General features: G+C 35.4%; 1 protein-coding gene and 1 long non-coding RNA gene across 5 annotated transcripts in view; one reads left to right on the top strand and one right to left on the bottom strand.

Annotated features, from left to right (window-relative positions):
- Positions 1–23,897, top strand: part of LOC133663564 (elastin-like) — a 278,983-nt gene that overhangs the window by 247,885 nt on the left and 7,201 nt on the right. For all 4 annotated transcript variants that reach the window (XM_062068120.1, XM_062068122.1, XM_062068121.1 and 1 more), the window contains 16 exons: positions 2,153–2,260; positions 2,345–2,452; positions 2,530–2,652; positions 2,720–2,833; positions 7,281–7,490; positions 9,579–9,614; positions 9,839–9,889; positions 11,107–11,133; positions 15,433–15,459; positions 18,534–18,575; positions 18,657–18,737; positions 18,824–18,859; positions 18,970–19,005; positions 19,198–19,266; positions 21,205–21,252; positions 22,706–22,741. In XM_062068120.1, the coding sequence (XP_061924104.1) occupies positions 2,153–2,260; positions 2,345–2,452; positions 2,530–2,652; positions 2,720–2,833; positions 7,281–7,490; positions 9,579–9,614; positions 9,839–9,889; positions 11,107–11,133; positions 15,433–15,459; positions 18,534–18,575; positions 18,657–18,737; positions 18,824–18,859; positions 18,970–19,005; positions 19,198–19,266; positions 21,205–21,252; positions 22,706–22,741 (1,152 nt within the window). The remainder of the gene's footprint in view (positions 1–2,152; positions 2,261–2,344; positions 2,453–2,529; positions 2,653–2,719; positions 2,834–7,280; positions 7,491–9,578; positions 9,615–9,838; positions 9,890–11,106; positions 11,134–15,432; positions 15,460–18,533; positions 18,576–18,656; positions 18,738–18,823; positions 18,860–18,969; positions 19,006–19,197; positions 19,267–21,204; positions 21,253–22,705; positions 22,742–23,897) is intronic.
- Positions 15,750–23,897, bottom strand: part of LOC133663566 (uncharacterized) — a 136,075-nt gene continuing 127,927 nt past the window's right edge. The window contains exon 6 of the long non-coding RNA XR_009828370.1: positions 15,750–15,871. This is a non-coding gene — a long non-coding RNA (uncharacterized LOC133663566). The remainder of the gene's footprint in view (positions 15,872–23,897) is intronic.

Here is a 23,897-nt window from a genome sequence, read left to right as displayed (position 1 = left end):
CTTTTATTGTTGTCAACTAGCATAAGACATGAAAGATAGATATTTATTAAGATGACAAAGAAATGAAGATATAAAACATAATAAATAATAAACATAATATAACGGAAAAAAAAGAGAAATTGAAAAAATAAATGAATATAAAAAATGTGTGGAAAAACAGTATACTGACTTTTTCACATTTTTTTCTTATTTTTGTTGTAACAATGCACAACAGAGCTAGATAATCGTGTCAGAGCCTGATTTAAAGCGTCATGATCGCATCAAAGCATAATAAAGTTCAATAAAGCGCAATAAAACGTATCAAAGCGTGATTTAAAGCGTATCAAAGCGGGATCAAATCGTGAGGAACGGTAACAAAGCGGCAACTAATTCGTATCAGAGCGTATCAAAGCATAACATTACTTCGGAGATCGGGATATTCGTGGAAAAATTGACAAAAATGACGGCGCTTTGCTCGCCGCTTAAAAGCGCCGCAAGCGCCGTTGGTGTGAACCAGGCATAAGGGAGAGCCGCGCCCCCCGGCGGAGGAAACTCATTTCGGCCGCTTGTACCCGTGATCTTGTCCTTTCGGTCATACCCCAAAGCTCACGACCATAGGTGAGGATGGGAACGTAGATCGACCGGTAAATTGAGAGCTTTGCCTTCCGGCTCAGCTCCTTTTTTCACCACAAGGGATCGATACAGCGTCCACATTACTGAAGACGCCGCACCCATCCGCCTGTCGATCTCACGATCCACTCTTCCCTCACTCGTGAACAAGACTCCGAGGTACTTGAACTCCTCCACTTGGGGCAGGGTCTCCTCCGCAACCCGGAGATGGCACTCCACCCTTTTACGGGCGAGAACCATGGACTCGGACTTGGAGGTGCCGATTCTCTGATTTTAAAAATCAATTCTAAAATGAACAGGGAGCCACTGCAAAGGCTCAAGAATTGAGAATTGGGGTTATATGTTTGCGTTTCCTGGCCCCTGTTAAGTCGTGCTGCCGCGTTCTGGACTAACTGCAACCGGGAGAGAGCTTTTTGGCTAATGCCAGCATAAAGTGCATTGCAGTAGTCCAGGCCACTTGAAATAAAAGCATGCACGACTTGTTCAAAAGGTTAAAAGATAAAAACGGTTTTACCTTTGCTAAAAAATGATAAAAACACGATTTTAAAACGCCATTTGTCAAGTTGAAAACCACTCTCTATAGCATGGGTGTCCAAAGTGCGGCCCGGGGGCCATTTGCGGCCCGCAGCTAATTGTTTACCGGCCCGCCACACATTGTGGAAATGCTATTGCAAAAATAAAAAAGAACATTAAAAAAAGTGGAATGAGGTGAAATCTAACGAGAAAAAGTTGCAATGTTGACACAAAAGCTGCCATGCAGGCTGTTTTTTTTTCTTTTGTCTTTCGTTTTTATTTTTTTGCTATTGCTCAAAAAAAAAAAAAAGACTAAAAAATTCATGTTATAATGAATTATTTTCAAAGCTCCAATTAGTTCAAATATTTCACTTTAAAATGTTTTATGTGGTAAATATTGCATATATTGTGTAGTTGCCATTTAAAAACAAAACTTTTGACGAAAGAGCATAAAACAAACAAAATAATAGTTTAAACGTAAAATCGACAGATATATCTGAAGTTGATCTCGTAACTTAAGTGTTGAAAGTATTAAAAAAAACAACTAATAAAAATGTATCACTTTATGAGTGGGGCACCTTTTGGATCCCAAATATATTTTAGTGGTATTTTATTTATCTTTTCACTGTGATGACTCAAAAATATTAAATCATTAAAATCAATAGTGTTGTATTGATCTTTTAGGGCTCTAATGGCTAAATATTGCATATTTCAGTTCTGTTTTTGACAGAAAAGCCATAAAACCTTTTTTTTTTTAAGTTGATACAGAGATTTACTGTAAGCGTTAAATAAAAAATAATAATAAAAATTTGACTTATTTTTAACATTTTAATAACTGAGACCCTTTATGGTCCCCGGGACCCCTAAAGGTAAAATCAATTTTAAAAAATGCCATATATTTTGTTATGGTTTGAAAATGAAAAATATCAAAATGGCCCCCACATGCTTTAATTATTCCGTGTGCGGCCCTCAGTGGAAAAAGTTTGGACACCCCTGGTCTATAGGGATTGATTTTAATATTTGGCTACAGGGGCTGCTGGAGCAGGATTTGGACCAGGAGTAGGAGGAGCTGGTTTGGTACCAGGAGGAGTCGGAGGTGGACAATATCCTGGTGCTGCTGCAAAAGCTGCCAAATATGGTACAGTAAATAATACTAGCAATTGTCACGTATGTGGAATCATTATTTAAAACATATTAGACTAAGCTTAATATTTGGCTACAGGGGCTGCTGGAGCAGGAACTGGACCAGGAGTAGGAGGAGCTGGTTTGGTACCAGGAGGAGTCGGAGGCGGACAATACCCTGGTGCTGCTGCAAAAGCTGCTAAATATGGTGCAGTACATAAATAGTATACACATGTTTTCATGTGTGTAGAATTGGCAACAACATTGAGTTATTGATCTTTGCAGACGGAGCAGGAGCAGGGTTAGGAGGCGCAGGACTGGGAGGAGCAGGACCAGGAGCTGGTTTAGTACCAGGAGGAGTCGGAGGCGGACAATACCCTGGTGCTGCTGCAAAAGCTGCTAAATACGGTACAGGAAATAAATAGTATACATACGTGTGTACAGTTGTCACCAACATGATTTATTGATTTTACAGCAGGAGCAGGGTTGGGAACAGGAAGCCTTGGGGGAACAGGAGTGGGAGGAGGAGCTGGTTTAGTACCAGGAGGTGGACAATATCCTGGTGCTGCTGCAAAAGCTGCTAAATATGGTACAGTACATACAACTTTCCAAGATGAGTCTAAATGTACGCACAAAGAAAAGTTTAATTTAGCTTGTTAAGATCCGTCTTAGCTGCAGAGGCCAAATATTTTCTTCCTGGGGTCCAGCAAAGTTATATATATAAAAAGAAAAGCAATAAAAACAGTTTGTCCGGCAAAAAAAAACAACACAATTATAAGGCATTTTAAAATAAATGTACAGACTTTACACAAATGTGTCATTTTAAAAGATGTTGTTTTAACAATATTTAACATGTATCCATGTTAATACCAATTTTCTAGGTATAACGATTGATGATAAATTGAACTGGAAATCTCATGTAAAAAATATGCAACATAAAGTAGCAAGAAACGCGTCAATAATGAATAAAGCAAAACATGTTCTAGAGCAGGGGTCACCAACGCGGTGCCCGCGGGCACCAGGTAGCCCGTAAGGACCAGATGAGTAGCCCGCTGGCCTGTTCTAAAAATAGCAGCACTTACCAGTGAGCTGCCTCTATTTTTAAAATTGTATTTATTTACTAGCAAGCTGGTCTCGCTTTGCTCAACATTTTTAATTCTAAGAGAGACAAAACTCAAATAGAATTTGAAAATCCAAGAAAATATTTTAAAGACTTGGTCTTCACTAACTGACAAAGAAACAGATTACAAATTTGGTGTCCAGTTCAATTTGATTTATTTAAAAATTTGAGAGTTGACTTTTGTATTTTACATGAGTTATTTGTACAAACATGGTGCAAAGTAATTCATGATTTGTTAAAAAATGTTAGTGGCTAGCTAGTTAAAATGGGATATTGTGATTTCACAAGACTGTCTTAGACTGTCATTTGAAAATGTTCAATTTGAAAAATGTGCACTTAGAGAAAATATAAAAATAAAGTGTTGCATATTGATATTTATCTGTTTCTATATATATTTATTGTGAGAAATCATTAAGATGATCAGTGTTTCCACAAAGATAAATATCATTAATTATTAATAATAACATAGAGTTAAAGGTAAATTGAGCAAATTGGCTATTTCTGGCAATTTATTTAAGTGTGTATCAAACTGGTAGCCCTTCGCATTAATCAGTACCCAAGAAGTAGCTCTTGGTTTTAAAAAAGGTTGGTGACCCCTGATCTAGACCAGAAATCACTTCATATTCTCTACTGCTCGCTAGTGTTACCATATCTGAGTTACTGTGTAGAAATATGGGGAAATAATTACAAAAGTACACTTCATTCACTAACGGTGTTACAAAAAAGATCAGTTAGAATAATACATAATGTTGGATATAAAGAACATACAAACCCTTTATTTATTGAATCAAAGATACTGAAATTCCACGACATAGTGAATTTGCAAACAGCTAAAATTATACACAAAGCAAACTATAACCTGCTACCCAAGAATATACAACAATTCTTCTCAAAAAAAATCTTAGAGAAAAATGTAATTTAAAACATTTGTACGCACGTACAACACTTAAGACCTTCAGTATATCTGTATGTGGAATTAATTTATGGGATGGATTAAGCAAAGCAATCAAACAATGTACTAATATGATCCACTTCAAGAAACTCTTCAAACTTAAAGTGTTTACAAAGTACAAAGAAGAAGAACCATGATAAACATTCTGAATTTATTTCATCCATCCATTCATTCATTCTCAAAATAATCTTACTTATCTCATCTTATGAAATATAACTTACTTCACGGAGTATTATTTATTTATTTTTTTATATTGTGTTTACTTATGGAGTATATTGTGAATAAATTGAGAACAGGAAGTGAACAAAAGTTGCAGCAACTGTTATGTAAAAGAAAAGGGGTAGGATTGAATAAGCTCTGCTTCTTCCTACTCCTTTTCGAACATGTTGAAAAGAGAAACTGGAAATTGTGACGTATCATCAGTGTTTCCCATAAACTGCCAAGATACCTGTGGCGGTGGGGGCGTGGCTATGGGCGTGGTCACCATGACATCATCGAGTAATTTGCATAATGTACTACAATGATATGATTTTCTCTAAAAAGGCTCAAAAAATGTATACTTACTAATTAATAATAACAGTTTTAAACATCCATCCATCCATCCATTTTACAATATAATTACAACACTTTATGTACATATTTATATACAGATTTGAACAATAAGTTATTCACTGAAATATATTTATTAATTGTGGTTCTTACAAAAAATATATCTTATAAAATATAAAAGCTAAAATGTCTCTTAAAGCTCTGCCCCTTTAATTAGTGCATACTAAATAATTTAACTTTAGCCTACTACTACAACCATATTATTTACCAGCAACATAAAGTGAAACAGAGGCAGAGGTGTCCTGCCACAGTCAGTAACAAATAAACAGAAAACAGTAGTGGTCAAATACAAATAAGGCAACAAGAGAAGTATCCTACACTTCTCTTTTGTAAAGTAAATCTGAACAGCCTATAAGGGCATCTACATCAACTATATGATTTGCCTGAGAAGCTGGACAGGACAAAAAACAAACAAAAAAAAACAACAACAAAAAAATTATTTTATGTATTTTTTTATTTGTTGCGGACGTAATTCTTTCGTGGCGGGCCGCCACAAATAAATGAATGTGTGGGAAACACTGATCATGTTGTATGCGTGCATGTTCCAAATAAACTCAAACTCAACTCAATAGTGAGGTTTTTTTTAGACTTAGACTTAGACAAACTTTATTGATCTGAAATGTTTAGACCAGGGGTGTCAAACTCATTTTAGCTTAGGGACCGCATGGCCGGATTATTAAAATTGTGGCATTAAAACTAAAAAATAAAGACAACTTCAGATTGTTTTCTTTGTTTTTGCTTTGGCCAAAAATAGAACAAACACCTTCTGAAAATATTACAATAAAAATATAGAAAAAAATACCGGCAGCGGTAAAGTTTAGATCCATGAAGGATAGAAGAAAGTGAATGAATGTTTATAACTGAATACATGTACATATGTATAAAAAATTATTTTCTTTTGTATTATTTTTTTTATGAATTAAGTAACGTTTATGACAACCTTTTTCCAAAACACAATATAGTGCATACATTTATCATTTGTTTTCAAAACGCTTACAAAAAAAGTGGGACTCCAAAAATTTACTGTGGGATCCCATTTTTATGACTTGATGGGGTCCCCGGGGCCCCATTTTGAAAATTCCTAGCGCCAACCATACTTGCCAACCCTCCTGTTTTTAGCGGGAGAATCCCGGTATTCAGCGCCTCTCCCGACAACCTCCCGGCAGAGATTTTCTCCCGACAAACTCCCGGTATTCAGCCGGAGCTGGAGGCCACGCCCCCTCCAGCTCAATGCGGACCCGAGACTGAGTGGGGACAGCCTGTTCTCACGTCCGCTTTCCCACAATATAAACAGCTTGCCTAACGAATTCAAACGAATGGAAACAAGAATTTCAGTTCATCCAGGACAGTTCGAAGGGGAAGGTGTATGTTGCCTGTAAATATGTAGAACAGACTTCTCCATTGAACACGGTGGCCGAAATGATACACTCATCATGAACGGAGAAGTTAAACAGGACAATACTGCCATCTAATGGATAGCCACCGGAACACTGAAATTCAAGTATTTCTTTTATGTAAATAAAATAAATATATATATATATATATATAGCTAGAATTCACTGAAAGTCAAGTATTTCATACATATATATATATATATATATATATATATATATATATATATATATATATATATATATATATATATATATATATATATATATATGAAATACTCGAGTTGGTGAATTCTAGCTGTAAATAACCACAGTTAAGAAGTTAAACAGGACAATACTGCCATCTAATGGATAGTCACCGGAACACTGAAATTCAAGTATTTCTTTTATGTAAATAAAATAAATAAATATATATATATATATATATATATATATATATATATATATATATATATATATATATATATATATATATATATATATATATATATAGCTAGAATTCACTGAAAGTCAAGTATTTCATATATATATATATATATATATATATATATATATATATATATATATATATATATATATATGTGTGTATATATATATATATATATATATATATATATATATATATGTATGAAATACTCGAGTTGGTGAATTCTAGCTGTAAATAACCACGCCCCCCCCCCCCCCCCCCCCCCTCCCGATATTGGAGGTCTCAAGGTTGGCAAGTATGGCGCCAACACTGATGGAGTACTGGTGCGTGCAAAACAGCAGCAGGCGGGCCGGTTCTAATACTAATCAAATATCATAGATGATTAATTTGCGGGCCGGATCTGGCCCGCGGGCCTTGACTTTGACATATAGGGTTTAGGCAATCATTTCCTTTCTTTTATTTCATTTATAACTGTTGGTCCTTTTCAACGAACGTTACATTTTATTGCAGTATCTGTCAATATACTATTTGTTTCAGAAGGAGCTGCAGGGGGAGTCGGCCCCGGGGGTGTCGGCCCCGGGGGTGTCGGCCCCGGGGGTGTCGGCCCCGGCGGTGTCGGCCCGGGCGGAGTCGCCGGTGGTCAGTACCCATCTGTGCCGGGGGCAACGCCCCATCCGGCTGCTAGCAACCTCCCGGGTGGTTCTGCCGGTGTGCTGCCAGGTGGTACTGGTGTTCCTGTAAAGCCACGTAAGACATCCCTAGAGAGTCGCCTAGGGCCAGTCCCAATACATCCCCTCACACTTTTTTGTAGCCCTATCCCTACATTTTGCGCTTTCCCGTAAGGTTAGAGGTGTCCCATATACTCTTTGCATATCGGGGCGTAACAAGGGGTAGAGGGTATGACTCTAGCCCAGGGGTGTCAAACGTACGGAACAGGTTTTATCTGGCCCGCGGGATGAGATTGCTAAGTATAAAAATGAGCTGAAATGTTTTAATAAAATAAACTGCTGTTCTAAATGTGTCCACTAGATGTCACAATAGCAATTCTTTGTATCTTTGTAGATGATGCTACATATGTAAAAAAAAACATATGAATCCAACGTTAGACAGCAACATTATCTCAATTTAAAAATACAACTATTTTGCAACGTTGTTTTAAAGTACGTATAATCAACATTGTATCAATGTCTTGTGTCTGCTGGGGTACCACCTTTGCATTAAACTCAAGATACATATTTAAATAACAAGCATTCAGACCTGCACAGGGAGTTTAAAGAGTGCCATGTAATGCAGCTAACAACTCCCCCTGTGCACACATGAATACGTAAACGCGCATACAGCTGCTTGGCTTGGTGCTAATTATTTGCGAGGTCCAAACCGCCCACGTAGCGTAAACTAATGCAAGTGAATCGACTAAATTTCGAACAAATTCCTACTATTTCATTTGTGTTTTATCTTTAATATTGTGTGATAGCTGGTACATGTGTTATACATGGAGTTTTAGCCATGGTATTGTTTTCGGTACTTAATAATTATTGTATTTGTCTTAAATCATGACGCATTTAATAAAATGTCAATAAAACTTTCTATTGTTTTCTAACCTAACTCTAGATTATGGCAGGCTATGTGTAATATGGAACATTTTAAAGTGTTCTCTGAGTGCAATAAAAGTATAGAGATGTCCGATAATGGCTTTTTTGCCGATATCCCGATATTGTCCAACTCTTAATTACCGATTCCGATATCAACCGATACCGATATATACAGTCGTGGAATTAACACATTATTATGCCTGATTTGGTTGTGGTGCCCCGCTGGATGCATTAAACAATGTAACACGGTTTTCCAAATTAATCAACTCAAGTTATGGAAAAAAATGCCAACATGGCACTGCCATATTTATTATTGAAGTCACAAAGTGCATTATTTTTTTTAAACATGCCTCAAAACAGCAGCTTGGAATTTGGGACATGCTCTCCCTGAGAGAGCATGAGGAGGTTGAGGTGGGGAGGGGGTGGGGGATATGGGGTAGCGGGGGTGTATATTGTAAGAGTTAGTGCTGCAAGGGGTTCTGGGTATTTGTTCTGTTGTGTTTATGTTGTGTTACGGTGCGGATGTGTTTGTCATTCTTGTTTGGTGTGGGTTCACAGTGTGGCGCATATTTGTAACAGTGTTAAAGTTGTTTATACGGCGACCCTCAGTGTGACCTGTATGGCTGTTGACCAAGAATGCCTTGCATTCACTTGTGTGTGTGAAAAGCTGTAGATATTATGTGACTGGGCCGGCACGCAAAGGCAGTGCCTTTAAGGTTTATTGGCGCTCTGAACTTCTCCCTACGTCCGTGTACACAGCGGCGTTTTAAAAAGTCATACATTTTACTTTTTGAAACCGATACCGATAATTTCTGATATTACAATTTAAAGCATTTCTCGGCCGATAATATCGGCAGTCCGATATTATCGGACATCCCTAGAAAAGTATGTTTAATGTATCATACCATTTTCTGTTAAAATGAAGCCAATAATGGAATTTTTTCTGGTCCCCCTTATTTTGTATGGATATACGTTTTTGGTGCTAGTACCAAAATATTGGTATGGGGACAAACCTAGGTGGGACGTATGTGGAAACGTATCTATGTCGTTGTTTTCGTGCCCGAACATAAAATATGACGTAGCAAGCGGCGTCTAAATTCCTAGGGAAGATTCCAAAGCTCTACTCTTTGTTGCTTCGTTTTGAGGGTGTAGTGGTTGTGAGTGAGGGTGAACATTGGGATTGGACCTTACTTTCTATTTAAAAAAAATTTCATTACCACTAATGCTGCTATTGTTTTTACAGCTAAGAGCTTTGATCCTTCTGGAACCAGTGGTCCAGGTACTGTTCAACTTTCTTTTACACAATGTTATCAGAGGTTGTTAAACAGGCATTTTAAACCAAATCAGTTTTACACACCTGAACATCCACCGCTCTGGCTGCAGCTTATATTTGTATTTTCTCATTTTCCTCGCCTATTAGCCGTTTTTTTTTTCTTTTGCAAGTGCCAGCTTTCTGCTTTTTCTATCTCGTCACACCGAACTGTGCTCCGTTTGTTTTGGCAGGGTCCACAGCTATTGCCACAAATGTCAATGCACCAGAGCTCCCACAGCCCAGTAAGACCACCTGTTTGCATGCAGTCTCTTTTTTTTTCTTCTTTTTTTTAAAGCATTTGCATTTAGTTGTGCATTGTGCAAAAAAAAAAATGCAGGTTCAATCCGCATGTTTTTGGGTTGACAAAAAAAACAGTGGGCCAAGAATCTTATGTGCACTTTTATTTATTTTAGTTTTGTAGGTTAAAGTGTTTTATATATTGTGTTCCTTGAATGTATTATTATTATTATCACTATACGTTAATTTAATTGTATTTTTCGCTATCAAATAGTTCAAGTCGGTCAAAAAATGTTGATGGGATTACTTTTATTTTTATTTTTTTTAGGGCACTGATTTTTGATGCACTTTAAATATTTTCTGTTACAGACTAAAAAACAAGATTAATAGTTATTCTTTGTTGTAAGTTGATGTATATTTTTTCTTTTTTTAATTTCTTTAAAACCTCCAAAGGCTTAGTGGCCACATGCGTGGACAGCACCTTTTAGCTCTTATTTCCAAAATTGTATACACTACTGAATTGGGGTCTTATGGCCACTTATGTGGACACTTATACTGCCATCTGGTGGTGTCAGAAGAGTATAACATACAATGGAATTTAGAAAAAAAAAGTGTAAAAATAAAAATTAGCATGTCACTAAACATGAAGTACACGCTTGTGTACTTATGGACTAAGTACATCATATAAAAAGATAATTTTTAGTTTTTATTCTAATTAGGGTCCATTAAGCCAATAAGAGAAATAAAAAAAACATGTAAACAAACAGCTTGGGCCTTAAGACAAGGTTATGCAGAGGTGTACTAAAGGGGGCCGTAACAGAAAATAATTGAGCAGCCCTAATTTAAGGACACTAATTACATATGTCTAGCTTGTGTGCTTGGCTGCTGTGTAGCTGCTAGCTCCTAGTAGCCTATATAGCCAACCTTGTATGCTTATGGGAGGACATATAGATGTTTACTGACTGTTCAGCTTTGCTCAAGTAAACAAGTTGCAGGACTGCTTGTATCAGAGCGCTTATACCTGCAATTTTTTTTGGCTGATATCAGACCAATTTCCGATACCAGTATCGGATCGGGACAGCCCTACTATGCATAATTGAACTTAAGGACTGTATATATTCCACAACCTAGAATGTTGTTACTAACCGTGAAACTAAATGTGTAATGCGGCCATATTTAGGACTGTTTGAGTCTAACTGTGTCAACGCGTGTCTGTTTCTAGCTGGCACTAAAGGTCAAGGCCCGCCTGGTAAGTGTGAACCCACTCTCATTGTCATCACTAATGGTAAACATCTCATTTTGTAGCATTAAAAAAGCTAAGTACTGAATAAAAGACATGCTTTGTGTATATTCATATTTTTTGTGTATACGTATATTCAATCAGATTATTCACACTTTTGCATTTTGAATAATCACAGTAGAGAATAAGTAAATAATTGCTTGTATCATTTGAATTAACTTTAAAAAAACATCAAAATAATTTGACACAAATACAATTTTATTGTCAAAATATCACAAAATAACTTTTTAATGTTTCACTTGAATACACGTTATTTATTTGCTTAAAAGGTGTTCACAGTTTTATATTAAAAATCAACACTGATGGGCCACATAGTATAATGTGTCAGGCCACATAGTATAATGTGTCAGGCCACATAGTACAATGTGTCAGGCCACATAGTATAATGTGTCAGGCCACATAGTACAATGTGTCAGGCCACATAGTACAATGTGTCGGGCCACATAGTACAATGTGTCAGGCCACATAGTATAATGTGTCAGGCCACATAGTACGATGTGTCAGGCCACATAGTATAATGTGTCAGGCCACATAGTATAATGTGTCAGGCCACATAGTATAATGAGTCAGGCCACATAGTATAATGAGTCAGGCCACATAGTACAATGTGTCAGGCCACATAGTACAATGTGTCAGGCCACATAGTATAATGTGTCAGGCCACATAGTACAATGTGTCAGGCCACATAGTATAATGTGTCAGGCCACATAGTATGATGTGTCAGGCCACATAGTATGATGTGTCAGGCCACATAGTATAATGTGTCAGGCCACATAGTATGATGTGTCAGGCCACATAGTATAATGTGTCAGGCCACATAGTACAATGTGTCAGGCCACATAGTATAATGTGTCAGGCCACATAGTATGATGTGTCAGGCCACATAGTATAATGTGTCAGGCCACATAGTACAATGTGTCCGCCACGTAACATAACGTGGCGGACCACATACATGACATGGCAAGCCACATAAAATGACAAGGCGTGTCACATTAAATGAAGTGGCTGGCCATGATTAAATGAATTGGCTGACCATAATTAAATGAATTGGCTGACTATAATTAAATGAAGTGGCTGGCCATGATTAAATGAATTGGCTGACCATAATTAAATGAAGTGGCTGACCATAATTAAATGAAATGGCTGGCCATGATTAAATGAATTGGCTGACCATAATTAAATGAAGTGGCTGACCATAATTAAATGAAGTGGCTGACTATAATTAAATGAAGTGGCTGACCATAATTAAATGAAGTGGCTGGCCATGATTAAATGAAGTGGCTGACCATAATTAAATGAAGTGGCTGACCATAATTAAATGAAGTGGCTGACTATAATTAAATGATGTGGCTGACCATAATTAAATGAAGTGGCTGACCATAATTAAATGAAGTGGCTGACCATAATTAAATGAAGTGGCTGACTATAATTAAATGAAGTGGCTGACCATAATTAAATGAAGTGGCTGACCATAATTAAATGAAGTGGCTGACTATAATTAAATGAAGTGGCTGACCATAGTTAAATGAAGTGGCTGACCATAGTTAAATGAAGTGGCTGACCATAATTAAATGAAGTGGCTGACTATAATTAAATGAAGTGGCTGGCCATGAAGTGGCTGACTATAATTAAATGAAGTGTCTGGCCATAATTAAAGGATGTGGCTGACCATAATTAAATGAAGTGGCTGACTATAATTAAATTAATTGGCTGGCCATGAACTGGCTGACCATAATTAAATGAAGTGGCTGACCATAATTAAATGAAGTGGCTGGCCATGAAGTGGCTGACCATAATTAAATGAAGTAGCTGACCATAATCAAATGAAGTGGCTGACTATAATTAAATTAAGTGGCTGGCCATAGTTAAATGAAGTGGCTGACCATAATTAAATGAAGTGGCTGACTATAATTAAATGAAGTGGCTGACTATAATTAAATTAAGTGGCTGACTATAATTAAATTAAGTGGCTGACTATAATTAAATTAAGTGGCTGACTATAATTAAATGAAGTGGCTGGCCATGATTAAATGAAGTGGTTGACCATAATAAAATGAAGTGACTGGCCATAGTTAAATTAAGTGGCTGACCATAGTTAAATGAAGTGGCTGACTATAATTAAATGAAGTGGCTGGCCATGATTAAATGAATTGGCTGACCATAATTAAATGAAGTGGCTGACCATAATTAAATGAAATGGCTGGCCATGATTAAATGAATTGGCTGACCATAATTAAATGAAGTGGCTGACCATAATTAAATGAAGTGGCTGACCATAATTAAATGAAGTGGCTGACTATAATTAAATGAAGTGGCTGACCATAATTAAATGAAGTGGCTGGCCATGATTAAATGAAGTGGCTGACCATAATTAAATGAAGTGGCTGACCATAATTAAATGAAGTGGCTGACTATAATTAAATGATGTGGCTGACCATAATTAAATGAAGTGGCTGACCATAATTAAATGAAGTGGCTGACCATAATTAAATGAAGTGGCTGACTATAATTAAATGAAGTGGCTGACCATAATTAAATGAAGTGGCTGACCATAATTAAATGAAGTGGCTGACTATAATTAAATGAAGTGGCTGACCATAGTTAAATGAAGTGGCTGACCATAGTTAAATGAAGTGGCTGACCATAATTAAATGAAGTGGCTGACTATAATTAAATGAAGTGGCTGGCCATGAAGTGGCTGACTATAATTAAATGAAGTGGCTGGCCATGAAGTGGCTGACTATAATTAAATGAAGTGTCTGGCCATAATTAAAGGATGTGGCTGACCATAATTAAATGAAGTGGCTGACTATAATTAAATTAATTGGCTGGCCATGAACTGGCTGACCATAATTAAATGAAGTGGCTGACCATAATTAAATGAAGTGGCTGGCCATGAAGTGGCTGACCATAATTAAATGAAGTAGCTGACCATAATCAAATGAAGTGGCTGACTATAATTAAATTAAGTGGCTGGCCATAGTTAAATGAAGTGGCTGACCATAATTAAATGAAGTGGCTGACTATAATTAAATGAAGTGGCTGACTATAATTAAATTAAGTGGCTGACTATAATTAAATTAAGTGGCTGACTATAATTAAATTAAGTGGCTGACTATAATTAAATGAAGTGGCTGGCCATGATTAAATGAAGTGGTTGACCATAATAAAATGAAGTGACTGGCCATAGTTAAATTAAGTGGCTGACCATAGTTAAATGAAGTGGCTGACCATAATTAAATGAAGTGGCTGACTATAATTAAATGAAGTGGCTGGCCATGATTAAATGAAGTGGCTGGCCATAATAAAATGAAGTGACTGGCCATGAAGCGGCTGACTATAATTAAATGAAGTGGCTGGCCATGAAGTGGCTGACTATAATTAAATGAAGTGTCTGGCCATAATTAAATGATGTGGCTGACCATAATTAAATGAAGTGGCTGACTATAATTAAATGAAGTGGCTGGCCATGAACTGGCTGACCATAATTAAATGAAGTGGCTGGCCATGAAGTGGCTGACCATAATTAAATGAAGTAGCTGACCATAATCAAATGAAGTGGCTGACTATAATTAAATTAAGTGGCTGGCCATAGTTAAATGAAGTGGCTGACCATAATTAAATGAAGTGGCTGACCATAATTAAATGAAGTGGCTGACTATAATTAAATGAAGTGGCTGACTATAATTAAATTAAGTGGCTGACCATAATTAAATGAAGTGGCTGACTATAATTAAATGAAATGGCTGGCCATGATTAAATGAAGTGGTTGACCATAATAAAATGAAGTGATTGGCCATAGTTAAATGAAGTGGCTGACCATAGTTAAATGAAGTGGCTGACCATAATAAAATGAAGTGACTGGCCATAGTTAAATGAAGTGGCTGGACATGATTAACTAAAGTGGCTGGCCACGGTTAAATGAAGTGACTGACCAGGGTTAAAATGATGCGGCTGGCCATGATTAAATGAAGTGGCTGGCCCCCGGGCTTTGAGTTTGTGCCGTATATAATGTACCAAATAGGGTAATCACTGGACATCTGGCAACGCTAAGCAGAGTTTGGATGTCTCCACCATCAAAGTCCTGGTGACATTGTTGTAGTTGACAATCTCATTCAGGATGTTTAGAAAGAGAAAAATGTTTGGACTGAAACAGCTTTTGACGTTCATAACTATGTTGTTGCAGAATAACACAGTCTGCATGTTTAGATATCTGTCATGACTTATGTCAAGTCTCTTCCCTTGTAGTTGCACCTGGGCCACAGCAACCTTCTGGTGAGTCCTTAATGATGTCTTTTTACCACTGTTGTGGTGGCAGCTGTAGCCATTACACAACTCTCAATGAGGTCGACAACACGATGACGGCGAACATTACTGTTATTGTTACACAATAACAGATAAACACACAATACAACTTGCATTAAACATGTTCACCAAACAAAGACATAAACTCAGTTTTTTCTGCAAAGCATGCTGGGTAGTCCAGTGGCAATTTACACTACATTATTTAAGAATACAGCACAGAAAACCATTTTTTTTGTCATGTGCTTGCATCTTTAAGAAATGCAATTCATGCTTGTGGCCACAAGATGGCAACATAAACCAAGAAAGCAACTGTTGGCTGTCTTTGACTTTCTTGCTTCCTGCAGCTGTTGGTGCGTCACTCAAAGGTCAAGAAGATCAATATCTACAAAAAGAAATATGTTTAAGCGCATAATTAATGGCTACTCATTGCAGTTATCACTTTTACCACACAGGAAACTCTTAATTCTCTACACCGCTTTTTTATATAAAGCAACATTGGCGGTTGTAGCTTAAATGAACCGAGGCATCGGCCTCAAGGCAATGTAGCGTCTTCACTAGCAGGCTAGTGGCTAACGTCCCTCCACAGTGCAACAGTCAACAACCCTAAATATAAAAATAACGTTTATTACAAGTATCGTTATCACTGGAGGACGAAGACTAGCTAAACGTGCTACTCTAGGAGGATATAATATGGTTACCGCTAAGCTAGAGCTCTTGAATGTAAACAGGTGAACAGATCGATACAGATAACAACAGTAGTGATATCATTTATAGCATCAGTTTATGGTCGATACTACAGCAATAAGATTTCTATTTTTCTATAATCATCACATTATTTTTGTTGTTTTTGATGATAGTTTTTAACACAATCGTCATGTTGATGACACACACTTGCTGTGTTCACAAATTTGACAGCGACAAGGGAACGGCCATGTAGTATCCTCGCTAGCGGCTAAAAGAAATGTCTTACAAGTAGTATTATCACTGGAGGATGAGGACTAGCTAACCATGCTACACTACACACTGTAAGAGGATTTTTTAAAAAGCCATGCTAACCGCTAAGCTAGAGCTCTTACATATGAACGGGTAGGCAGATCAATAGAAATATTGACAGCAACGATACCACGTATAGCGTCAGTTCATGACGATACTACAGTGATAAAATCGATATTTTTTTGTTGTTTTTGATGGTTGGTACTACTACTACTACTAATTTAAATATTTAAATCACAACCAATAGTAGTTTTGACTTATAATTAGTTATTTTGCTCTGTTGACTTTATGTAGCTCCAAATATTGTACATAACTAAAAAAATAATAATACAAATAATAATAATAATAATAATTTAAATATTTAAATTAGTTATCTTGCTCTGTTGACTTTATGTAGCTCCAAATATTGTACATAACTAATAATAATAATAATTTAAATATTTAAATCACAACCAATAGTAGTTTTGACTTATAATTAGTTATTTTGATCTGTTGGCTTTATTTAGCTCCAAATATTGTACATAACTAAAAATAATAATTTGAATAATTTGAATATTTTAATTAGTTATTTTGCTATGTTGACTTTATGTAGCTCCAAATATTGTACATAACTAAAAATAATAATAATAATCATTTAAATATTTAAATTAGCTATTTTGCTCTGTTGACTTTTAAGTAGCTCCAAATATTGTACATAAATAAACATAATAATAATAATAATAATAATAATTTAAATATTTAAATCACAACCAATAGTAGTTTTGACTTATAATTAGTTACTTTGATCTATTGGCTTTATTTAGCTCCAAATATTGTACATAAATAAAAATAATAATAATAATTTAAATATTTAAATTAGTTATTTTGCTCTGTTGACCTTTTTTAGCTCCAAATATTGTACATAACTAAAAATAATAATAATAATTTAAATATTTAAATTTGCTATTTTGCTCTGTTGACTTTATGTAGCTCCAAATATTGTAAATAAATCAACATAATAATAATAATAATTTCAATATTTAAATCACAACCAATAGTAGTTTTGACTCATAATTTGTTATTTTGATCTGTTGGCTTTATGTAACTCCAAATATTGTACATAACTAAAAATAATAATAATAATTAAAATATTTAAATTTGTTATTTTGCTCTGTTGACTTTATGTACCTCCAAATATTGTACATAATAATAATAATAATAATAATAATAATAATTAAAATATTTAAATGACAATTAATAGTAATTTTGACTTAAAATTACTTAATTTGCTATGTTGATTTTATGTAGCTCCAAATATTGTATGTAACTTAAAATAATAATTTAAATATTTAAATCAGTTATTTTGCTCTGTTGACTTTATGTAGCTCCAAATATTGTACATAAATAAACATAATAATAATAATAATAATAATTTAAATCACAACCAATAGTACTTTTGACTTATAATTACTTATTTTGATCTGTTGGCGTTACTTAGCTCCAAATATTGTACATAACTAAAAATAATAATAATAATAATTGAAATATTTAAATTAGTTATTTTGCTCTGTTGACTTTATGTAGCTCCAAATATTTTACATAACTAATAATAATAATTTAAATATTTAAATCACAACCAATAGTAGTTTTGACTTATAATTAGTTATTTTGTTTATGTAGCTCCAAATATTGTACATAAATAAAAATAATAATAATAATTTCAATATTTAAGTTACATTGTGACACCGCCATTCTGTGTTTTTGTCAGGTTATACTTGTTAACAAAAATTACATCAATCAAAACAAGTTGAACAGTTGCGGTATCAGCGTTGCTGTGATCAATACTGCGCCTGGAACTACTTGGTATCGCATTGATGCCCACATTTGTAGTATTGTCCAAAACTTGTGCACGGTATCAAACAGAAGAATAAGTGATTATTAGAAGTGTAGAAAGATGAAAGTAACCAGATGTTAAGTGTTATATGTCACCGCATACGCCAGCAGTCAAATGTAAATATTGTGATGTGCAATAAACAGGAAGTAGTTGACACGGGTGGTCTTCTGCTCCACAGGTGGCGGAGCAGGTGTTGGTGCAGGTGCTTACCCGTATGGAGGCAGGTTACCCTTTTGTCGTATTTCCTCTTTTCAAAATGCATACTTTGACTAACACGCAAATGTTCCATGTTCCTCGTTAGTTCCTTACGGAGCCGGAACCGGTATCGGAACCGGAACCGGAGCAGCCGTGCTCCCTGGCGCCAAGCCTTTGAAACCTCCCGGTGTGTACGACGCATGCAAGAAAGAAAGAAAATAAAACACAAATACAAGCTTTTATTTATTTGTTGTTGTTGTGTGGTGTTGACAGCTGTGGGAATCCCCCTGTCAGGAGCAGGATATCAAGGTTGGACATTTAGTGACTCTCTTTGTGTCCTTCTTCTGAGGACAAATGTCGAGCCTGTGAAGTGCCGGACAATAACGCTACTTTTTATTTCCTCTGTGGTTCCGATTCAGCGGGATACGGTCCATATCAAGGAGGGTATGGACAGGGTACGTATGACAGGAAGTGAATGTCGCTCAGGAAGAAGCCATCACTTTGGCATTTCCTGTACAGGGAATAGACCAACATGCTGATACCTTCCTTGATGGCCATTTAGTTTTGTGCTGTTTTTAGATCCTTTTACATGTTTTTAAATCCTAAACGGGATCGTTATTGTGCTTTTTTTTTTCCCCCCCTGACAGGTGGTTTGCCGTATCCCTCCGCAGTCGGACTGGGTGGTGCTGGGAGAGGAGCTAAAGCACCAAAACCAGGTACTTTAGGACAGTATTATTTTGTAGTGTGGAATGTTAGACAACTATGCATCTGACATGGACACCTCGTGGCCACAGTAATAATTGATTGAATGATGCGGACACGTTTGTTACTAGATACTTTCTGCCTTGGAGGCTTTGTATGTGTTCGTAATATGCAACTATAATTATTTAATACTTGTTTATTTTGACACTTTGTCATGCCCGCCACACTATGTGGTCAAACCCCGGCCGAGTCATACCAAAGACTATAAAAATGGGACCCATTACCGCCTTGCTTGGCACTCAGCATCAAGGGTTGGAATTGGGGGTTAAATCACCAAAAATGATTCCCGGGCGCGGCCACCGCTGCTGCTCACTGCTCCCCTCACCTCCCAGGGGGTGAACAAGGGTGATGGGTCAAATGCAGAGAATAATTTCCCCACACCTAGTGTGTGTGTGACAATAATGGGTACTTTTAACTTGTAACTTTTATGTAGGTGTATATGTAGATATGTGTATGTATGTGTACTGTATACATGTGTGTATGTATACGTATATACAGGTATATATGTATATATACAGTATGTATGTATATTGTTTCGTATGTGTGTATATACTGTATGTATATGTTGATACATATGTGTATATATATTTGTATGCTGATACATATGTGTATATATATGTATGTTGATACATGTGTGTATATATATTTGTACGCTGATACAAGTGTATATATATGTATTCTGATACATGTGTATACTGTATATGTATATAAATGCATATACAGTATGTATATTGATGCATACATGTATATTGATGCATATATGTATATTGATGCATATATGTGTATTGATGCATATATGTGTATATATATGTATATTGATGCATATATGTATATTGATGCATATATGCATATACTGTATGTATATTGATGCATATATGCATATATGTATATTGATGCATAAATGCATATACTGTATGTATATTGATGCATATATGTATATATATGTATATTGATGCATATATGCATATATATGTATGTATATTGATGCATATATGTATAGAAATGCATATATGCATATATGTATATTGATGCATACATGCATATACTGTATGTATATTGATGCATATATGTATATATATATATATATATATGTATATTGATGCATATATGCATATATGTATATTGATGCATATATGTATATATGTATATTTATGCATATTTGTATGTGTATGTATATATATATATGTGTGTGTGTGTGTGTACGGATGTATATATATGTGTATTTAATTCTTTTTTTTAAAATGTTTTTGTATTATTGAATACAAATAAAATATATAAAAAATATAGTATATAATTATTGTATATTTCGCACAAAATAATATTTACTTTACATTAATATAAAGGTACTAAAGGATAGTAAATATATATATTTTTTAAATTCTAAAAAATAAAATTGTATTATGACTTATTTCAAATATTGTATTGTAGTATGATATTACTAATATGTTATTACAACTGTATAAAATGATTATAAATTGTAATAAACAACCGGATCAGAATAATGAAATATCCGTAACAAGCATGATGACGATCTATTTAAGATGAGCTGTTTATTTCTCAAAGTGAACAACGAAGATCTGTTTGTTTTACACGTCAAACCATACATAAATATTAGCTCATGTTTATTTTTCGAATTGTTTGATAATTTTCTGACATGGAGCTCCAGCAAAGATGTCTGAACCACTGCAACACTGGTTAGTTTGGACAAAGGAAATGCCATCAACACCTTTTCCCGTGGACGGTATTGTGCACGGCATCAAAGTGTGTCCAACCTTAACACCCTGCAGAGTCCTGACCTCAACTAGCTTGACTCATGTTGAGGGAGACAACAATGGACACCATCTTACTTAAAGTCAGGCTTTCACATCGGAATGACTTTTTTTTTTTTGCAGGCTATGGAAATCTTGGAGGAGGTGGTGGTGGATATCAGCCTCAGCCAGGTGAGGACCATACGCACTCAAGGTTGTCTATGGTCTAGGTCAGGAGTCACCAACGCGGTGCCCGCGGGCACCAGGTAGCCCGTAAGGACCAGATGAGTAGCCCGCTGGCCTGTTCTAAAAATAGCTCAAATAGCAGCACTTACCAGTGAGCTGCCTCTATTTTTTTAAATTGTATTTATTTACTAGCAAGCTGGTCTCGCTTTGCCCGACATTTTTAATTCTAAGAGAGACAAAACTCAAAAAGAATTTGAAAATCCAAGAAAATATTTTAAAGACTTGGTCTTCACTTGTTTAAATAAATTCATTATTTTTTTTACTTTGCTTCTTATAACTTTCAGAAAGACAATTTTAAAGAAAAAATACAACCTTAAAAATTATTTTAGGATTTTTAAACACATATACCTTTTTACCTTTTGAATTCCTTCCTCTTCTTTCCTGACAATTTAAATCAATGTTCAAGTAAATTTATTTTTTTTATTGTAAAGAATAATAAATACATTTTAATTTACTTCTTCATTTTAGCTTCTGTTTTTTCGACAAAGAATATTTGTGAAATATTTCTTCAAACTTATTATGATTAAAATTCAAAAAAATTATTCTGGCAAATCTAGAAAATATGTAGAATCAAATTTAAATCTTATTTCAAGGTCTTTTGAATTTCTTTTAAAATTTTTGTTTTGGAAAATCTAGAAGAAATAATGATTTGTCTTTGTTAGAAATATAGCTTGGTCCAATTTGTTATATATTCTAACAAAGTGTAGATTGGATTTTAACCTATTTAAAACATGTCATCAAAATTCTAAAATTAATCTTAATCAGGAAAAATTACTAATGATGTTCCATAAATTATTTTTTAAAGTTTTTCTCTTCTTTTTTTCGGTTGAATTTTGAATTTTAAAGAGTCGAAATTGAAGATAAACTATGTTTCAAAATTTAATTGTCTTTTTTTTCGTGTTTTCTCCTCTTTTAAACCGTTCAATTAAGTGTAAATATCATTAATTATTAGTAATAACATAGAGTTAAAGGTAAATTGAGCAAATTGGCTATTTCTGGCAATTTATTTAAGTGTGTATCAAACTGGTAGCCCTTCGCATTAATCAGTACCCAAGAAGTAGCTCTTGCTTTCAAAAAGGTTGGTGACCCCTGCCCTACATTAACAATATGATTGCCTGTAATCATTTTTTGATCGATTAAGGATCGCGATTTATCTGAAAATCTATTTATTTATTTTTTTGACACCACTAACTTTACTTACTGTATTTTTGCTGCCATCTACAGGACCACATTTATGTAAAACAAAGTTGGTCAAATATTAGTAAATAAATAAATAATAAATATTTATATGATAATAAATAAATAATAAATAAATAAAATGATTAAATAGAATGTAACACTGTCAGATTGCGATTTCACTTCATGGAAATGTGTTGTTTGTGTCCCTGCTTGCACACAGGTGGATATGTCCCCGCCCCCCTGACTCCTCAACAAGGTACACATCCCTTACACCTTCGGGCCACCAAATAATATTTATTTACTTCCCAATTTAAATTGGCGTCATGCCAGGTTACATGCTGCAATTGCTTTGTTGTTGGTTTGATAAAACGTGCTGAGTCATCATAATTCACGAGGGCTAATGTTTGCCCTAACAAATTGTGAGTGTGTATCTATAATTAGTCAATCAATCAATCAATGTTTATTTATATAGCCCTAAATCACCAGTGTCTCAAAGGGCTGCACAAGCCACAACGACATCCTCGGCTCAGAGCCCATTGTTAAGAATAATTATAATACATAATTAAGAATAGGAATACACAATAAAAGTAACATTTGTCTTAGTTGTAGTTTTCAATACCAAATTTGGAAGTGTTGAAATCGCCATGGAAAATTGCTAATAGTAGCCTGTCTATGACAAATCCAATGTAAGTTAGCATCCAGCTGGCTCAGTGGAGTGGAGCCTTACTTCACACTTGTGCGTTTTCTACCAGGCACACTTTCTTTGTTGGTGTTGGAAATTCCAACTTGAATCAGAGGGAGTTTGGCTGAGTGCTGCTGGAGTGATTGTTTACGTGAGCAGCTGTTTAGTCTCTAATCGGACGTGACTCCACATGCAACAATGGTACCGAAATATGGCACCGTTTCATTTTTTTTGTGAATCAATAGCCAGAAGGGTTGTACGTCATATCGGTACTAGTAAAGTACCGCGGTATTAATGAATAAAAAACGGTACTAAACTGTTTTTTTTTAACGGACATTTACGGCACGCTGTCGTTACGTCACGACATTGCTGGTTAATGAGCAGAAGAGCATGTTCGGCAGCGCACAATCACGGAGTACTTACAAGCAGACACAGTGTGTAGACAGAAAAGGGAGAACGGACACATTTTGGCTTAAAAACTAACGATAAAGGTGAAGTGATAACACTGAAACGCCCTCAGGAGGAGGTGCTTTAAGACATGGCTAACTAGCTAGCGGCCTCAGGAAGAGGTGCTTTAAGACATGGCTAACTAGCTAGCGGCTAACATCCATCCCCAGTCGGCGGTGTTTTAGCTACTTCTAAATCACTAATCCTCGCCTCCGTGGCGACAAATAAAGTAAGTTTCTTACAAGTATCATCCCTGCAGGACGAGGAATAGCTAAACATGCTT

Source organism: Entelurus aequoreus, linkage group LG13 (assembly GCF_033978785.1).
Source record: "Entelurus aequoreus isolate RoL-2023_Sb linkage group LG13, RoL_Eaeq_v1.1, whole genome shotgun sequence".
Lineage (NCBI taxonomy): Eukaryota > Metazoa > Chordata > Actinopteri > Syngnathiformes > Syngnathidae > Entelurus > Entelurus aequoreus.
This window is presented reverse-complemented; position numbering and strand designations above follow the sequence as displayed.